The sequence below is a fragment of the Bos grunniens genome, chromosome 11 (genome assembly GCF_055505025.1).
Source record: "Bos grunniens cultivar Pamir isolate PY7600 chromosome 11, Bosgru_T2T1.0, whole genome shotgun sequence".
Taxonomy (NCBI): Eukaryota; Metazoa; Chordata; class Mammalia; order Artiodactyla; family Bovidae; genus Bos; species Bos grunniens.
The window spans coordinates 11,859,598-11,879,881 of record NC_141175.1 but is presented as its reverse complement, the minus strand read 5'-3'; the positions used below and the strand labels follow the sequence as shown (position 1 = coordinate 11,879,881).

At 36.4% G+C, this 20,284-nt stretch overlaps 1 protein-coding gene across 7 annotated transcripts in view; it reads right to left on the bottom strand.

The window, feature by feature from the left end:
* Positions 1-1,313: 1,313 nt before the first annotated feature.
* SCAI (suppressor of cancer cell invasion) overlaps positions 1,314-20,284 on the bottom strand; it is a 121,229-nt gene continuing 102,258 nt past the window's right edge. For 4 of the 7 annotated variants that reach the window (XR_015136344.1, XM_086325225.1, XM_086325226.1 and 1 more), the window contains 3 exons: positions 18,166-18,339; positions 17,876-17,976; positions 1,314-5,057 (listed from right to left, as the gene is read on the bottom strand). Coding sequence is in view for 3 of the 7 variants with exons in the window: in XM_086325225.1 (XP_086181351.1) it covers positions 4,911-5,057; positions 17,876-17,976; positions 18,166-18,339 (422 nt within the window). In the remaining 4 variants the exon portion in view is untranslated. Of the gene's footprint in view, positions 5,058-17,875; positions 17,977-18,165; positions 18,340-20,284 lie in introns of those variants that run through there. The other 3 variants (XR_015136343.1, XR_015136342.1, XR_015136345.1) reach the window with 2 other exon arrangements.

Genomic DNA, 20,284 nt, shown 5'->3' with positions numbered 1-20,284 from the left:
TCTATTTTGAAATGTGATCAAAGTAGTATTTTCCATTGCCCCTTGATTCTCAATATAAATACATGTGTTACTAAGTAATAATACCCAACTACAGTCAAGAAAATAAAGGACTAATATAGCTTAAGAACCTGCTGGTGTCTCAGTTTCACATACTTAGGTTTTTCAGGTTTATATCACAATTTATCATCAGTTTAAATGAAAACTGGCAGATGATTTTTAAAGCTAAGAATATCCAGCTTTCTGTTAAGATCTTCATATCCTAATTTCAACTCCAAAATAGCCCATTTTACCCAAACACAAGCCCCTCAAAATAGAGGCTCATGATTGAGATACAGCCACAACCTAATACAGCAGCATGAACAATGCCACTATGATGTCCTCACAGAACTTAAATAAATTCAGCCCACAATGGGTATGGGTATATAATATACACATACTGTATCATTGCATACCATATATTTACAGCTATGTACATATATACAAAAAGTATACACAGAGATTGCATTCAGCATCACCAAAATATATACATGCCATTGCAAATAAAATAAGAATTTAAAATAAATAAGGACAACAAAAGAGCCCTCAATGTAAATATCCTTAATACTCTCCAAACACACATACAGGAACATAAACACCCAAAATATCACCAGGAGATTCATAACATTCATATTCATATCAAATCTGTTTACTCACTTAGGGTGGGGAGGTGGTTCTGAATCACAGGCAGTAGCCAAGTTTGCGGACCTTGGTACCTTACTATATTTCCTGTCTACAATGTTCTCTATCAGACTGATGACAAGTCTCTGTGGATAACTAAGTACAAGATTTTTCAACTGAGTCCAAAACCCTTCTAAGACACAGAAAGTTACTAACTCACACAGGTCAGAGATTAAACTGGGAAAAGAATACCAACAAAAGCTCCCCTAATTGATATATAAATCAGATTTGTTGCTTTTCCCTTTACCTCAAAGAAATTCAGTTCAATAACCACCTAATGTCTTACAGGGAATTCTACTGCAAGAAGAAAACAAAGCATAGTAGCCACAGTGAGAAAAAAATAAAACTCAGATCCTTTACTAGGAAAATTTCAGTCATGACTAGATTGCACTTTCCTTTTATAATCTCAAAACATTTCAACTTGGTAAAAATATAAAGAGAACAATAAATTCTATGTGCTTTGAGAGGTTTTTGAGAGCACCACTTCCTAGGAAGAAAACACACATATATACATACACAACGAATATATCCTGGCTAAAATCAAAGATAAAATGTCTGACTTGTGGATTTTTAAAAAATAATTAATAAATAAAATTTTGCTAGGGCTGGACTGATTTACTGGTTTCAATATTTGATATATTAAACAAATACCATAACTTTTGTGCCAAAATCTAAATCTCTAATTATTTCTTTCTTGTTTGTCATAGAAAGTAACCTGAGCTACTGGGAAAGACTGGGCTGAGAATAGGAGATCTGAGTTTTAGTTCTGGCTCAATCTTTATGGAAAAAACTGACAACTTTTGAGGGTCTGAGTTTTCTCTTCTGTAAAACAAAGAAGACAGTTGCTTTACCAACTTCAGAAACATATAGATAAAGAAAACAATTTCATTGTGCTTAATTTTGTTTTGTATTTAATTTTCACTTTATTTGTACATAACTTACTTCTTGCACTTTTATACTATTTTGTTTATAGTGATTCTTAAGTGAGGTGAGAGTCTGTATCAGAATCTCCAGGAGGGGAGTTTGTGTGATTTGAAAGCAAAAAAAGTGTTCTTTCCCATTGCTTTGCTTTGTTTTTCATTCCAAAATTTAAATTTCTATGAATTCTAAAAATAAATAAAGGATTTGCCATTTTAATATTCATAAAGGGGGGGCAGGACATTGAAAAAAATGAGATTCTTCTCTGCCACTGCCATCTTGACCTTACCATTAAGTGATTGTCCTTTTTCATTTCCTCTTCCTTTATTAAAGTAAGGCCTTAAAATGTAGAGGCTGGGGGACTTCCCTGGTAGTCCAGTAGCTAAAACTCTGGGCTCCCAATGCAGGGGGCCCAGGTTCGATCCCTGGTCAGGGAACTAGATCCCACATGCCTCAACTAAGACTCAGTGCAACCAAATAAATAAATATATATTAAAAAAAAAAAAATGTAGAGGCTGGGTAATGGGTCCAAGAGCACTCATTAAACACTGTGCATGTTTCAAATTTTAAAGATAAAAAGTAAAAAAAAAAAAAAAAGAAAGAAAAGACAAAGGAATATGACATGTTTGCACAAATGTAACCTTTCCAAGAAGGCCTACCTTGATCGGTCTTTGAAATTCTATTCTCTCTCTAAAAACAAAGGAAACATTTTCCTTAGCACACTCTTAAATTTTCTTCATACTGTTTAAAACTTTCTAACATAAATTATGTATTATATTTATTGCCTGATTTCTTCTACTAGAATATAAGCTCCATGAAGACGAGGATGGTTAAGTCTACTTTGTCTGTTTGACTAATGCCTAGGACCAAATCTGGAGAACAGCTGTTGCTCAATACACGTGAATGAAACAATAGTTTAGAATTTTCTTGTATAGCTTTCCTCTCAAGATCAGTTCACTTAAAATTTTTCACCACTGGTAAGGAATTACACTACTATTAGCTTAAGGAGGAATGTCATCATCTAAACACTGGCTGTGATTTCTAAGATCCCTTGTTCTTAGACAAACGTGTTTCTACTAACATAACCTCTAATTTCTTTCCGGAAAGTCTCTGAACTACTTTCTACAACCAATAAGTGGGACTCAAATATTTTCTTGAACAAAAACTAGGTAAAAATGATCTAGGAAAGGAAATACTGTGTACATCATAATAAGGGAAACCAATTTTCCAAGCGGCAGGGGTGGGAAAATCAGTCTTTCAGAACCAAGAATTCAAATTACAGAACCAGAGAACTGGATTGAATCTTGGGCCAAAGCCTTCATTTAACAGGCCAGAGTGCTAAAAAGCAGACATGAAGACATTTGTCAAAGGACAAGCAGCTAGTTAGCAGGAAAGCCAGGATTAGAACTCAGATCTCCCAGTTCTCAAACCACTGTTCTTTATGTTAATCAGGTGAGGATAAAGCTTAGGGTGATAAATATTATTTTAAGCATCAGAGAACAGGACAATATGTGTTGTTAGGAACATTACTGGCACAGAACTTCAAGGGAATTGAAACAAGAGGTCAGATAACTAAGGATAATCTATTGCTGTAGTCCAGGTGAACAGTTATGAAAAGAAAATGATGAAGTTTAGTAACGTACTGGGGGAAAAAACAAGAAAGTAGTCCTTATCTGACAATGAAAACCCACTTGCAAAGAAAATCTCTCTTTGGGGCTTTTCCAAAGACTTCTGAAATAATGTTTAAAATAACAAACAAAATTGACTTTTAAAAAGTTAATTAAAAAACCCACAAAGTCCCCCAACCCCAGAACAATAGCTTTAAGACTTCAGATGAAAAATCAACAAAGTGGAACAGGTATATGCATAACTTAGATCCAAATAATTCTCTATGTCAGAAATGAAAATCAAGTTTAAAATATTACAGTAAAATTTCCCTAGGAACATAGTAGAGAGGCACCAACAGCACACACCTCATTTCCCCTGGGACTGCCAGAGGTAGACTGTGAGCCTGTGTGGAAAATTAGGTAGAAGGGCTTCTGATTCATAGATTTCTCAATCTGAAAGCTGTGGAGTCAGAAGAGGGGTAAGAAATCATAGCTAGTGCCTGTGAATTTTATGAAGGGGATAAAAAGGAAGAAAACAACTAAAAAATCTTTATAAATATTATACACCGAGTCCTATATAAAATAATAAAAAAAAACTTGTGCATGAAGTAGAAAATAGTGAATATATGGAGTTTCTAAAAACTTCACTTCCAAATTGTCAATGCAAAAGCAACTTCCATTTTAGGTTAAATAATAAATTCAGTTACCCTCAACTAATATTAATAACATCTCTGACTTACTTTGAAGTTTCATCAATCTGAACCAGGCAAAAAGATGACCAACTCTGCAGTGTATGCCACAAACTTCAATCTATATAGCCTTCAAACTTGATCTCATTAATAAGAGTTTAAATGGAATTCCTATGGAAACACTGGATCATGAAACCAACAATCTGATTTTTTTGACGGAAAGATTTAAAAGCTGCTCTTTTTCACTTCCTTTTCACTTCCAGCATTCAAAAACTACAAAGAAAACAAAATATGCAAATATATATCATGACAGCACAGGACTCACACATTCCAAATGATATTTATCATCTAAAGACCCCAATTAAAGATTTAGCTTTTCAGACACAAATCAATGCTTTACAGTTTCTGAAATTTTGACAGCATTTAAACGAATTAAACACTTTCAAGAACTATAACTTGATTATGCTTCAAAGAATCACACATTTTTCTATCTATTGATACTAACTTGGAATGAAAAGAAATATTATGGAAGGGCTATGATCTTGATTTTGAGTAGTCCATGCTGGCTAGTTTCACTTCTGTGAACAATTATGTATTTTCCAAATCCACACATATAAGGTCCAAGTATAAGAGTTGGATTTTCCTCATTATACAAAAATAAATGATTTACTCTTCTCAGGGTGAGAACAGTAACTATTTGAGTGCAGAATTAGATGTTAGAGGTAAGTACCCATACCTCAAAACCAAAAAATAAAAATTCCAAGATTAATCGAGGTTTTAATAAAACACCTGAAAGATTGTATTTTAAAAGTTACCCTAAAAGTTTGAACGATTTTTTCAGTTTGTTTTTAAAATGGTGGTCCTAAATTGAAAAATAAAAACTAAATAACACCACTATGTATCTGTCATCACATTAGAAAACTGCACCATTTAAAATCTGTGGCAAATGAAAACGTGTTTCAACAAGAGGATTTTTGCTTTAATAGTCGTCTATGGTATTCTCAAGGAACACGTTTCGCACATCCAGAATGGATGCTAATTCCAAAATGTGCTTCTGGAGATGAGGGTTCTCCACTGTTTCATCCCTTGGCAGCTGTGGATATGATTCTGGATAATTCCGTGTTTCCTGGTAAACAAATAAGAGAAAAGTCAAGTTACATAGTTTGAAGAAACAAAATTTTACATGTTAATATTACTGTTAACATTAATTATACACATTAATATTACTGTACTCATGTTAATATTACTGTTAACATACTTGAACTTGTCATTAAGTTACTATTTAAGAGTAACTTGATATGTATTTTTCTCCTTCATATCAGAAATATTTTTGTTTAGTATACAAAATTGCTGACACTTGACCATTTTGACCCTAGAAAAACAATAATTTCTTATGGTTCAACCCAATATTTTCATTTAGCGAGTTATTTCACAAGTATTTAATGGGACCTATCATTTCTATGTTAAATTATGGAAACCACATAATTCCTACTTGCTGGGGGGCAGAAATGCTAGCATATATAGAATTTGAACAAATACTTATTTAACGAATAAATAACTGAATGTTATAGTGGAAATCTGAATGAGAGAAAAGACATGAGAAAGCTTGAAAAGGTCAAATTAATGGACCTCTGCATTTTAATTACAGGAGAAGGAGGAGTCAAAAATGACTAAGATTTCAGGAAAGGATGACTCGAAACAAGAGTTGAGATCTACTCAGAGAAAAAGAGATGTAAAGGAGGAGATACTTTGGGGATAGTACATAACTTTCAGGTTTTAGGTATATTTTATTTAAGATAATGGGCTATACAAAGAGAACTGCCCATCAACCAGAATTTGAAAATTCAGGGCTGTATCTCAGAAGACAGGTTTGAGCAGTCTGTCATACTATTTTGATATACTATTCTATATGCATATATATTATTCCATATGCACATATATGTATTCATATACTATATGCACACATAATAAATACACTGATATAATCTGTATAAAGATAAATATTAAAGCTATGAAAATGGCTGGGATTTCTGAGCATATTAGCAAAGAGAGTGGAAAAAAAAAAAAAGAGTCCCTGGAAAGAGAGATGAAAGATCATGGGGAAAAAAAAAAGGACAGAAAAGGACCAACGTAGTTTTTGTAATTAAATGGAAGCAAAAGGAAATAATTTCAAGAATCAAGTGATTCTCACTTGGAAATTCATCTTGATTTGGTACTTTGTATTGTACAGGAGACAGGGATCAAGACCATTCCCATAGAAAAGAAATGCAAAAAAGCAAAATGGCTGTCTGGGGAGGCCTTACAAATAGCTGTGAAAAGAAGAGAAGCGAAAAGCAAAGGAGAAAAGGAAAGATATAAACATCTGAATGCAGAGTTCCAAAGAATAGCAAGAAGAGATAAGAAAGCCTTCTTCAGCGATCAATGCAAAGAAATAGAGGAAAACAACAGAATGGGAAAGACTAGGGATCTCTTCAAGAAAATCAGAGATACCAAAGGAACATTTCATGCAAAGATGGGCTCGATAAAGGACAGAAATGGTATGGACCTAACAGAAGCAGAAGATATTAAGAAGAGATGGCAAGAATACACAGAAGAACTGTACAAAAAAGATCTTTACAACCCAGATAATCACGATGGTGTGATCACTGACCTAGAGCCAGACATCCTGGAATGTGAAGTCAAGTGGGCCTTAGAAAGCATCACTACGAACAAAGCTAGTGGAGGTGATGGAATTCCAGTTGAGCTATTCCAAATCCTGAAAGATGATGCTGTGAAAGTGCTGCACTCAATATGCCAGCAAATTTGGAAAACTCAGCAGTGGCCACAGGACTGGAAAAGGGCAGTTTTCATTCCAATCCCAAAGAAAGGCAATGCCAAAGAATGCTCAAACTACCACACAATTGCACTCATCTCACACGCTAGTAAAGTAATGCCCAAAATTCTCCAAGCCAGGCTTCAGCAATATGTGAACTGTGAACTTCCTGATGTTCAAGCTGGTTTTAGAAAAGGCAGAGGAACCAGAGATCAAATTGACAACATCCGCTGGATCATGGAAAAAGCAAGAGAGTTCCAGAAAAACATCTATTTCTGCTTTATTGACTATGCCAAAGCCTTTGACTGTGTGGATCACAAGAAACTGTGGAAAATTCTGAAAGAGATGGAAATACCAGACCACCTGATCTGCCTCTTGAGAAATCTGTATGCAGGTCAGGAAGCAACAGTTAGAACTAGACATGGAACAACAGACTGGTTCCAAATAGGAAAAGGAGTCTGTCAAGGCTGTATATTGTCACCCTGTTTATTTAACTTATATGCAGAGTACATCATGAGAAACGCTGGACTGGAAGAAACACAAACTGGAATCAAGATTGCCTCAGATATGCAGATGACACCACCCTTACGGCAGAAAGTGAAGAGGAACTCAAAACCCTCTTGATGAAAGTGAAAGTGGAGAGTGAAAAAGTTGGCTTGAAGCTCAACATTCAGAAAACGAAGATCATGGCATACGGTCCCACCACTTCATGGGAAATAGATGGGGAAACAGTGGAAACAGTGTCAGACTTTATTTTTCTGGGCTCCAAAATCACTACAGATGGTGACTGCAGCCATGAAATTAAAAGACGCTTACTCCTTGGAAGGAAAGTTATGACCAACCTAGATAGCATATTCAAAAGCAGAGACATTACTTTGCCAACAAAGGTTCGTCTAGTCAAGGCTATGGTTTTTCCTGTGGTCGTGTATGGATGTGAGAGTTGGACTGTGAAGAAGGCTGAGTGCCAAAGAATTGATGCTTTTGAACTGTGGTGTTGGAGAAGACTCTTGAGAGTCCCTTGGACTGCAAGGAGATCCAACCAGTCCATTCTGAAGGAGATCAGCCCTGGGATTTCTTTGGAAGGAATGATGCTAAAGCTGAAACTCGAGTACTTTGGCCACCTCATGCTAAGTGTTGACTCATTGGAAAAGACTCTGATGCTGGGAGGGACTGGGGGCAGGAGGAGAAGGGGACGACAGAGGATGAGATGGCTGGATGGCATCATTGACTCGATGGACGTGAGTCTCAGTGAACTCCAGGAGTTGATGACGGACAGGGAGGCCTGGCGTGCTGCGATTCATGGGGTCGCAAAGAGTCGGACACGACTGAGCGACTGATCTGATAGACTACAATTTTGTCAAACATTTAAAATTTACTGAAAAACTGAATAACTACTTTTCGATACATCTGACGGTCCATATATTCTAACGTCATTTATATTTCTATCAGTAGGCATCAGTAATTACATATTACAGAGACCAAATTTTCATTTTACCACACTAAATACTATAAGGAGTAACAATAATGAAAAGTTCAAAATTCCTAAAAAAAAAAACAAAAAACAATAAAACCAGGAACTGGTAGGGGGTTACTGTACTCTCAACAATTCTCCCAGCTTGCACAAGGCTCAGACACATCTAAATTCTGACCACACACCTCTAGAGCGGGGAATATGTATTGAAACATGGATATATGAAAGAGAACGCAGAGAAATAATAGGCTGAAATAAGCCTGCACCTGTATGCTAAACATCACTTTATTAAAGTTCCCCTTAAAAAGCTTAAAAACAAGCCATGGAAATATCAAAGAAATGTTCAAGTAATTTAACTCCTGCCAGAACCAAAGCCCAACACTCTAAAGAAAAACAACAAAATCCAGAATTCAACATTAGAAAATTTACAGTGCTCACAGTCTAACAAAAATTACTAAACATACAAAGAATTATAAATATGAGACTCCTGACTAGTTAAAAAAACAATAAAAACAAACCTATAAATGATAGAGAATATAGTATTAGAAGGTAAAAACTTTAGCTATTCCTATTCATTTAGAGAACAAAAGAAAAGATAAATATGAGGAGGAGAAAAATGGAAAATATTGTAAGAACCACAAAGAACTACAGATGAGAAAAATATAATCCCTGAAATGAAAAACTCAAAGGTTAGAGGATTAAAAGAATATCAGTTACTGCAGAAGAAAACATCAGTAAAGTTGAAGACAGCAGCAGAAACTTAGACAGAAAATAGACATTTTTTAAAAAGTGAAAAGCATCTAAATAGACCTGCTTTCACTTTAAAAAAGAAAAACTGAACTGAAAATCAGGAACTGAAGGACTATTAGGTCATTTGACATGTATGTAATTGATGTCCCAGAAGGAAAGAGAGGAGTGAAGAAAAAACGTTTGAATAAATTATGGCTGAAAATATTCCAAATATCTTGAATAGGTTGATATTTAGACAGCTTCAAGATGCTAAACAAACCCCGAGCAGGAAGAAAACAACAAAGAAATGCATATTCAGGTAGTACATCATAATCAAACTGTAGGAGACTAATATAAAACCTTAAAAATAGCCAGAGGAAGATACACATTATATGTTGCAATAATAGAACAATTATTCATAAAATCAGTAAGGATATAAATAGCTCAAATAACATAAACCAATGTGATCTAATAGATATTTATAGAACTCCTCATATAACAGTAGCAGCATATACATTCATTTCAACTGTCCCTAGGGAGGTGACTGGGGACTTTACTGGCAGTCCATTGGTTAAGATTCTGCTTCCAATGCAGGGGCCATGGGTTTCATACCTGGTCAAGGAACTCAGATTGCACATGCCGTGCAGCGCCTCCCCCCCGCCACAAAAAAAAGAGTAGGTGCTTGCATTAGAAGATAAAAAAGGTTTTAGATCACAGAAATTAAAAGAGCAAATTAAAATCAAAGTAATCAAAAAGAAAACTTATAAAGTATTAATAGAAATAAATTAAATAGAAAAGAGACAAATAGTAGTAAAAAAGAATCAATGAAAGCAAAAGCTTTTTATTTGCAAAGATCATTAAAATAAAAAATCCTTTAGCTAGACTGAAAAAGAAAAAAGAAACTTAAGAAACATTACCAATACAAGGCATGAAAGATCACTAGGGATTCTACAGAAACTAAAAGGATAATAAAATATTACCAAAAACTTTTTAGCAATAAACTAGACAAATGACTTGTAAGACGTAAGAGATTAAAATTGACTATGAAGAAAAGAGAAAACATGAATAGTCTTTGAAATTGAATTCATAATTTAAAACATTCCCCAAAAGAAAACTCCAGATCCAGATGGTTTTACTGATGAATTCTATCAATTGTTCAAGGAAGAAATAATTTCAGTCACAAACCCTTTAAGAAAGACAAGAGAATCAAACACATCCCAACCTAATTTATGAATCAGCACTACCTTGATAACAAAATCACATTAAGACATCACAGGAAAAGAAAACTAAATACCATAATTATTCATAAAAACAGACACAAAAATCAACAATGAAGTATTACCGAATTGAATCCAGCAATGCAAAAGGATAATACATGACCATAAAATATGTTTAGCTCAGATATACAATGTTGATTACTGTTAGAAAATCAATCAATGTTATTCACTATGTTAACAGAATTAATATATATCAGAGTAATGCAGAAAAAAGTATCTGACAACCGTTCATACCCATTCCTGGTAAAAAAAAAAACAAAAAAACTCTCAGCAATAGGAATAGAAGTAGAAAGAGTGACAGATTTTCTCAGGCTCCAAAATCACTGCAGATGGTGACTGCAGCCATGAAACTAAGACACTTGTTCTTTTAAGAAAAGCTATGACAAACCTAGACAGTATATTAAAAAGCAGAGACATCACTTTGCAAACAAAGGTCCATATGGTCAAAAGTATGGTTTTTCCAGTAGTCGTGTATGGATGTGAGAGTTGAACCATAAAGAAGGCTGAGCGTCGAAGAAACGTTTTTCAATTGTGCTGGAGAAGACTCTTGAGAGTCCCTTGGACAGCAAAGAGATTAAACCTGTCGATACTACAGGAAATCAACCCTGAATATTCATTAGAAGGACTGATCCTGAAGCTGAAGGTCCAATACTTTGGCCACTTGATCCAAAGAGCTGACTCACTGGAAAAGACCCTGATGCTGGGAAAGACTGAAGGTGGGAGGAGAAGGGGACAACAGAGGATGAGATGGTTGGATGGCATTACCGACTCAATGGACATGAGTTTGAGCAAACTCTGGCAGACAGTGTAGAACAGGGAAGCCTGGCGTGCGGCAGTCCATGGGGTTGCAAAGAGTCAGACATGACTTAGCGACTAAACAACAACAGTCAGTCTGAAAAAGGATATCTACGAAAAACTAACAATTAACATTATAATTTATGGTAAATGATTAATCTTCCCTTAAAATCATGAACAATGCAAAGCTAATCATTCTCATTACTTCTATTAACCATTTTGCTGTAACACTGAAATAAATAAAGCACATGTATACATAAAATAAAACACAGATTGGAAAGGAGGAAGTAAAACTGCTTTTGTCTGAAGATGACGTAATCATGTACATAGAAAAATCTTAAGGAATACATTAATACTTCAATTTAGCAAGACGCTGGAGAAGGCAATGGCACCCCACTCCAGTAATCTTGCCTGGAAAATGCCATGGACGGAGGAGCCCTGGTGGGCTGCAGTCCATGGGGTCGCTAGGAGGTGGACACGACTGAGCAACTTCACTTTGACTTTTCACTTTCATGCGTTGGAGGAGGAAATGGCAACGCACTCCAGTGTTCTTGCCTGGAGAATCCCATGGACAGAGGAGCCTGGTGGGCTGCCGTCTATGGGGTTGCACAAAGTCGGACACGACTGAAGGAACTTAGCAGCAGCAGCAGCAAGATGCAGGATACAAGGTTAATTTACAAGACATCAGTATGTCTATTTCTTAGCAACAAAAATTGGAAAGTGAAATAAAATATATAATTCTACTTACAAATCATCCCAAAACTGAAAATACTTCAGAATAAATTTAATGAAACACATATAAGACCTATATGATAAGACCCACAAAATATTGCTGAGAAACTAAAGAAGACCTAAATAAATAGGGAGATATAACATATTAATTAACTGGAAGACTTAATATTATTAAAATACAACTCTCCACAGATTGATTACATAGAATAAATGCAATCTCAATCAAAATGTAAACCTAATGCTAAAATTCACATAGATATGCAAAAGATCTAGAACTATTAAAACACTTAAGGCGTTTTGGTGGTAGCAGGGACTTAGATTATAAGGATTTCAGCACTTACTGTAAAGCTGCAATTATCAAGGAAGTAGTATACTGGAGAAAAAAATGCTAGTGGTCAATGGAACAGAATTTAGAATCTAGAAATAATGCTATACATACATGGCTGAATGATTTTCAAAAAACAAAATTATCTCAATGAAAAATGGATAAGCTTTTCAACAAGGGACACTAGAAAAACTCCACATACATACTGAAAAAAAAAAATTTAACCCTTACTTCACATTGTAAACAAAAGTTAACTCAGAACTAAATATAAAAGCTAAGACTATAAAACTCCTAGAAAACATAGGAGAAAAATCTTTGTGACTTGGAGCTAAGCAGAGATTTCTCAGATAAAACACACCACAAAAGGAAAAAAAAAAGATCAGTTCAAATTTCATCAGAATTTTAAAAGTTTGATCTTCAAAAGCCACTGTTAAGAAAACAAAAAGGCATACCACAGAATAGGATAAAATATAACTAATAAGCACCTGAAAAGATGTCTAATAGCTTCTTTCATCAGTGAAACGCAAGTTTAAACTACACGGAGATACCACTATAAATCCACCAAACTGGTTAAAATTTAAGACTGACCAGAAAGAGAAAAACCAATATCATATACTAATACATATATATGGAATCTAGAAAGATGGTACCAATGAACCTATTTGCAGAGCAAAGGAGACACCCTGCTTATTTAACTTATATGCAGAGTACATCATGAGAAACACTGAGCTGGAGGAAGCACAAGCTGGAATCAAGATTGCTGGGAGAAATATCAATAACCTCAGATATGCAGATGACACCACCCTTATGGCAGAAAGTGAAAAAGAACTAAAGAGCCTCTTGACAACGAAAAGAATAAAATACTTAGGAATATATCTACCTAAAGAAACTAAGACCTATATATAGAAAACTATAAAACACTGGTGAAAGAAATCAAAGAGGACACTAATAGATGGAGAAATATACCATGTTCACGGGTCGGAAGAATCAATATAGTGAAAATGAGTATACTACCCAAAGCAATCTATAGATTCAATGCAATCCCTATCAAGCTACCAACGGTATTTTTCACGGAGCTAGAACAAATAATTTCACAATTTGTATGGAAATACAAAAAACCTCAAATAGCCAAAGCAATCTTGAGAAAGAAGAATGGAACTGGAGGAATCAACCTGCCTAACTTCAGGCTCTACTACAAAGCCACAGTCATCAAGACAGTATGGTACTGGCACAAAAACAGAAATATAGATCAATGGAACAAAATAGAAAGCCCAGAGATAAATCCACACACCTATGGACACCTTAATCTTTGACAAAGGAGGCAAGAGTATACAATGGAGAAAAGACAATCTCTTTTACAAGTGGTGCTGGGGAAACTGGTCAACCACTTGTAAAAGAATGAAACTAGAACACTTTCTAACACCATACACAAAAATAGACTCAAAATGGATTAAAGATCTAAACATAAGACCAGGAACTGTAAAACTCTTAGAGGAGAACATAGGCAAAACCCTCTCTGACATACATCACAGCAGGATCCTCTACGACCCACCTCCCAGAATACTGGAAATAAAAGCAAAAATAAACAAATGGGACCTAATTAAATTTAAAAGCTTCTGCACAACAAAGGAAACTATAAGCAAGGTGAAAAGACAGCCTTCAGAATGGGAGAAAATAATAGCAAATGAAGCAATTGACAAACAACTAATCTCAAAAATATACAAGCAACTCCTGCAGCTCAATTCCAGAAAAATAAACGACCCAATCAAAAAATGGGCCAAAGACCTAAATAGACATTTCTCCAAAGAAGACATACAGATGGCTAACAAACACATGAAAAGATGTTCAACATCACTCATTATCAGAGAAATGCAAATCAAAACCACAATGAGGTACCATTTCACGCCAGTCAGAATGGCTGCAATCCAAAAGTCTATAAGCAATAAATGCTGGAGAGGGTGTGGAGAAAAGGGAACCCTCTTACACTGTTGGTGGGAATGCAAACTAGTACAGCCACTATGGAGAACAGTGTGGAGATTACTTAAAAAACTGGAAATAGAACTGCCTTATGACCCAGCAATCCCACTGCTGGGCATACACACCGAGGAAACCAGAATTAAAAGAGACACCTGTACCCCAATGTTCATCACAGCACTGTTTATAATAGCCAGGACATGGAAGCAACCTAGATGTCCATCAGCAGACGAATGAATAAGAGAGCTATGGTACATATACACAATGGAGTATTACTCAGTCATTAAAAAGAATGCATTTGAATCAGTTCTAATGAGGTGGATGAAACTGGAGCCTATCATACAGAGTGAAGTAAGCCAGAAAAAAAAACACCAATATCATATACTAACGCATATATATGTAATTTAGAAAGATGGTAATGATAACCCTGTATGCGAGACAGCAAAAGAGACACAGATGCATAGAACAGTCTTTTGGACTCTGTGTGAGAGGGTGAGGGTGGGATGATTTGGGAGAATGGCATTGAAACATGTATAATATCATATAAGAAACGAATCGCCAGTCCAGGTTCGATGCAGGATGCTTGGGGCTCGTGCACTGGGACGACCCACAGGGATGGTATGGGGAGGAAGGTGGGAGGGGGTTTCAGGATGGGGAGCACATGTACACCCATGGCGGATTCATGTTGATGTATGGCAAAACCAATACAATATTGTAAGGTAATAATAATAATAATAAATAAATGATAAATGGTTAAAAAAAAATAAAGAGCCTCTTGATGAAAGTGAAAGAGGAGAGTGAAAAAGTCGGCTTAAAGCTCAACATTCAGAAAACTAAGATCATAGCATCTGGTCCCATCACTTCATGGCAGATAGATTGGGAAACAGTGGGAACAGTGTCAGACTTTATTTTTTTGGGCTCCAAAATCACTGCAGATGGTGATTGCAGCCATGAAATTAAAAGACGCTTACTCCTTGGAAGGAAAGTTATGACCAACCTAGACAGCATATTAAAAAGCAGAGACATTACTTTATCAACAAAGGTCTGTCTAGTTAAGGCTATGGTTTTTCCAGTGGTCATGTATGGATGTGAGAATTGGACTAGAAAGAAAGCTGAGTGCCGAAGAATTGGTGCATTTGAACTGTGGTGTTGGAGAAGACTCTTGAGAGTCCCTTGGACTGCAAGGAGATCGAACCAGTCCATCCTAAAGGAGATCAGTCCTGGATATTCATTGGAAGGGCTGATGTTGAAGCTGAAACTCCAATACTTTGGCCACCTGATGCGAAGAGCCGACTCATTTGAAAACACCCTGATGCTGGGAAAGATTGAGGGCAGGAGGAGAAGGGGATGACAGAGGATGAGATGGCTGGATGGCATCACCGACTCAATGGACATGAGTTTGGGTGGACTCCAGGAATTGGTGATAGACAGGGAGGCCTGGCATGCTGCGGTTCATGGGGTCGCAAAGAGTTGGACACAACTGAGCAACTGAACTGAACTGAAAGGAGACACAGACATAGAGAACAGATTTATGGACAATTCTGGGTGGGGCAGGAAGGAGAGGGTGGGGATGTATAGAGAGTAACACGGAAACATACATTACCATATGTAAAATAGACAGTCAATGGGAATTTGCTGTATGACTCAGGGTTCTCAAACCCGGCTGGGTGACAACCTAGAGGAGTGGGATTGGGAGGGATGTTCAAGTGGGAGGGGACATGAGTAAACCTATTGCTGATTCATGTTGATATTTGGTAAAAACCAACACAATACTGTAGAGCAATTATCCTTCAGTTAAAAATAAATAAATTTTTTAAAAATTTAAGACTAAAAAAAAAAATTTAAGGCTGACAACATCATGTGTTGGCAAGGGTGCAAAGCAACTTTTATATGCAGTTGCTGGGAAAAGAAAACGGTACAGCTAGTTTGAGGAAAAGATCTGGCAGTTTCTTATAAAACTAAAGACATACATATCCTATGGCCAAGAAAATTCAAAACAGAAGTCTTTGGAAAAAAGATTTCTATGGGAACGTTCATGGCCACTTTATCTATAAAAGTCAAAAGTTTAAATCTGCCCAAGTATTCATCAAAAAGAGAAGGCTTAAATAAACTGTGACACATTCAGAAAACGGAACTACTCAAAAGAATGAGTTACTTCTGCATGAAACAACACAGATAAATCTTAAGAATACACTTCATCAAAGAAGGTTTACACAGTTTAATTCAAGTACATTGTGTAAATAGCTGACACTAATCTGAAATGAAAATAATAAAAACAGCACTGCCTCTGGGATAACGGGTAGCAGGCTAACTAGAAAGGGATATGGAGAAAGTTTTCTGGAATGATGCTGTCGTAAAACTTGACTGAAGTTTGAGTTACAAAGGTGTATGTATTTAAAAAATTTATTTATTTTTATTGAAATCCCAATATATATATATTTGTTAAAACTCACCTAATGGTACACATTAGTTCTGTGTATTTCATTATATGTAAAGTTTACATTAAAAAAAGAAGTAAAAAAATAAATACATAACTATAAAATCCAGTTATTTATTTGCATGATGAAGTGTTGAGGGGTAAAGTCCACAGTTTACTTCAAAATGCATCAAAAACTGAGATGAACTGATGACTGAAAAAAGAGATTGATAAATGTTACAAGTTAATAGTTACACGACTACACAGAAACCAAACTACTTAGAGCAAAACAGACCAAAATCTTGAACACACTCTTCATAAAGAACACATATGAAAAGTTGTTCGACTTCAACAGTCATCCCAGAAATGACACCTGGAACCACAAGGACCTACTACTTAACAGCCACCAGATTCACATGAAACATAAGGAATAACAGCAACAGGTGTTGGCAAGGATTGTTGTTATCTAGTCGCTCAGTCGTGTCTGATTCTTTGCAACCCCATGGACTGCAGAATACCAGGCTTCCCTGTCCTTCACCATCTCCTGGAGCTTGCTCAAACTCATGTCCATTGAGTTGGTGATGCCATTTAACCATCTCTTCCTCTGTCATCCCCTTCTCCTTTTGCCTTCAATCTTTCCCAGCATCAAGGTCTTTTCCAATGAGTTGGCTCTTTGTATCAGGTGGCCAGATTTGGAGCTTAAGCTTCAGCATTAGTCTTTTGAATGAATATTCAGGGTTGATTTCCTTTAGGATTGACTGGTAGGATTTCCCTGCAGTTCAAGGGACTCTCAAAGTCTTCTCCAGCACCACAGTTCGAAAGCATTGATTCTTCAGTGTTCAGCCTTCTGTATGGCTCAACTCTCACATCCATACATGACTACTGGAAACGGCAACTCTTACACATGGCTAGTGCAACTGTGGACTGGTGCAGCCAGGCCTTTAACTAGTAAGGCTGAATACACCTGCAGTGTCTGACCCTGTAATCCACTACTAGGTACGTTCCCCAGAGAAAATCTGTATGTGTGCCAGGTAACCGACGGAAGATTTCACAGTGGTGTCATTTTTAACAATAGCAAACCAGACACAACCCAAAGGGCCATTATCAGAAGATAATGAGTGACATGTGACAAAACTATAATGACAATTACAAAATTCAGGGTTTTAGCTTCATTTGAGAGGGAGATAAGATCAGGAAGGCCCCTTGAGGGGCCTCAAAAGTAATGAAAACTTTCCGCTTCTTAAACTGAATGGTAGATACTCAGATGTGCCTGATACTGTTCATCTTCATACCTTACATATTAATGTATGAATATTATTTTGGATCTATTCAAAGTTTACTTAATACAGGTAAAACATGATTCTTAAATACCTAAAATGGCAAGATTGATCTTTAATGATATTGTTTGCCTACCCGAAAAATCTTGTGCATCCTCATGGTGGCTGAACAAAAGATAAATCTCGTGAGAAGCAAGCGAAGAAATTCATCTCCAAAAAACTGGAGAAATGCCTGATCTGCAAAAAGGAGAAAAGTGATAGTAAAAGGATACTTAAGTGGAAAATACACTTCAAAAGGGAAGAAATGTTCAGGAAAACCTTCTCAACTTTCCTACCTTCAACAAATACCATTACATCAAACAATTTAAACAATTTTAAACCAGGATAGTACATTTTGTTAAGTGTGCAGTTATAGTAGTAGGGTACCTATTGAACGTGAATGGGTCAGTAGCTGGGCAATGTCACGGTTGATTTTTCGAAGATATTCTTGACACTTTTCCCATAGGCCTCTACGCATGCTTGACAGTCCAGAGACAAATAGGAAGGCCATTAGAGGATTGTTCAAAAACAGAGTGAACAGGCTACCTCGTTGAGATTGATCTGTAATAACAAACATGTTAAATATATAGAAAACAGTTTCACAAAAGAGAGGCATTTGAGGAACATTTTAATATATATGTATAAAATTAATGTTAATTATAATAATGTTAACATTATAATGTTATATATAACATTCATAATATATATACGTATATCATTAAATTATAATTCAGCCAGGTAGATTTGGCTTAGAACTACAAAAGCAAAGCCCAAGTATGTTGCTTTCTGCTAAACAAATTTAAGATAGAACCTCATCAACTTAAAAGAGAAATAGAAAACAAACATATTCCTTTGCTTTTTCCCCTCCAGCTAACAACTTCCATGCAAATATGGCAAGTGCTGGATCATGGGCAGTTCCTGATGGAACCTCCTGAGGAGCACTAGAGCTGCCAGTCACCTTCATTCTCCTTTGTTAGTTGCTCTTTCTTTACCTATCCCATAAACATCAGTATTTTCTCTCTACACGTTGCTGATGTCCCCTATGCACATGATTTTGGTTATCACTTATGTGCCTACTAATTCAGAGTTCTCTAGCTGCAGCCTAACTGAGCTCCTTAGGTCCAGAATGGCACTATTCCACAGCAGCCACCAGGCACTTCAAAGAGTGTCCAAACTGACACTCACTGTGAAGTGTAAAATATACATGGGATTTCAAAGCCTCAGTACAAAAAGATGTACCACTAACCTTAATTTCACCTGTTTGTCTCTAAAGACTTTAAAAAAAGGTATTTCTAGTAGCTACTAGAAAACTTAAAATCATACATGTGATTCCTATATTTCTACTGGACACAGTAGCTCCCGACTATGACATTTAAACTAACTCTCAAAGGTAACCTCAAACTCAACACATTAAACTTGACACTCAGAAGCAGATTCTTTCCCCCTATTTGTTCTCTTATAAATCTTATCCAGGATTATCATTGCTACCAGCACCTAAGCCAGAAACCTGGAAGTCCATGTTTCCCTCCTCTCCTTGATTCCGTCATCCTGTCTATCACCAAGTCCTCTTGGTTCTCTGGAACGATTATCTTCTGAAGCCAGCTAACAAGCCATTGAAGCCAGCTAACAAGCCTTGAAGGCCGCCTTTTGGTCACTTGCTCCTGCTGCTGCTGCTAAGTCACTTCAGTCGTGTCCGACTCTGTGAGACCCCATAGACAGTAGCCCACCAGGCTCCACTGTCCCAGGGATCCTCCAGGCAAGAACACTGGAGTGGGTTGCCATTTCCTTCTCCTATGCATGAGAGTGAAAAGTGAAAGTGAAGTTGCTCAGTCATGTCTGACTCTTAAAGACCCCATGGACTGCAGCCTACCAGGCTCCTCCGTCCATGGGATTTTCCAGGCAAGAGTACTGGAGTGGGGTGCCATTGCCTTCTCCGATTTCTTTGCTAAAACACTCTTATTCAACCATATTTCACTCCTATCTACCTGTCTAATTTTACGCATCCTTCAACTTCACTTGGGACATCATTTCATCTACTTTCATAGCACACCAGATAGGATTCTAGACTAAGACACGTTAAGGACATATATTTAAATTAAGCGTATTACAATAATGACACTAGTTAACACATATTGAATACTTACTGTGTACTCAGAATTCTTTAAGGAGGTAGGTACTATTATTATCTCCATTTATTAGCAAAGAAACTGAGGCACAGAATGCCTGAGGAACTTCCCAAGGTCACACAGCTCGTAGGGGGCAGAGTTGGGATTCAAATATGATCAATTTGCCTTTAGAGTCTGTGTTTTTACCCTCTTCACAATAAAACCTTTCTGATTAAATAATCGGTATTAACCCATTTGTTCATGCAATTTAAAATAAAGCTGTTTCATGATAGGAAAAAAGTGATAGCAAAAAGTACTCGCCATTGGAAGGGGTTACATTTCTTCAGAAATGGTAAGAAACCGGTTAACCAAGTCCTCAAAGCGGGAGAGTTTTACCGTTG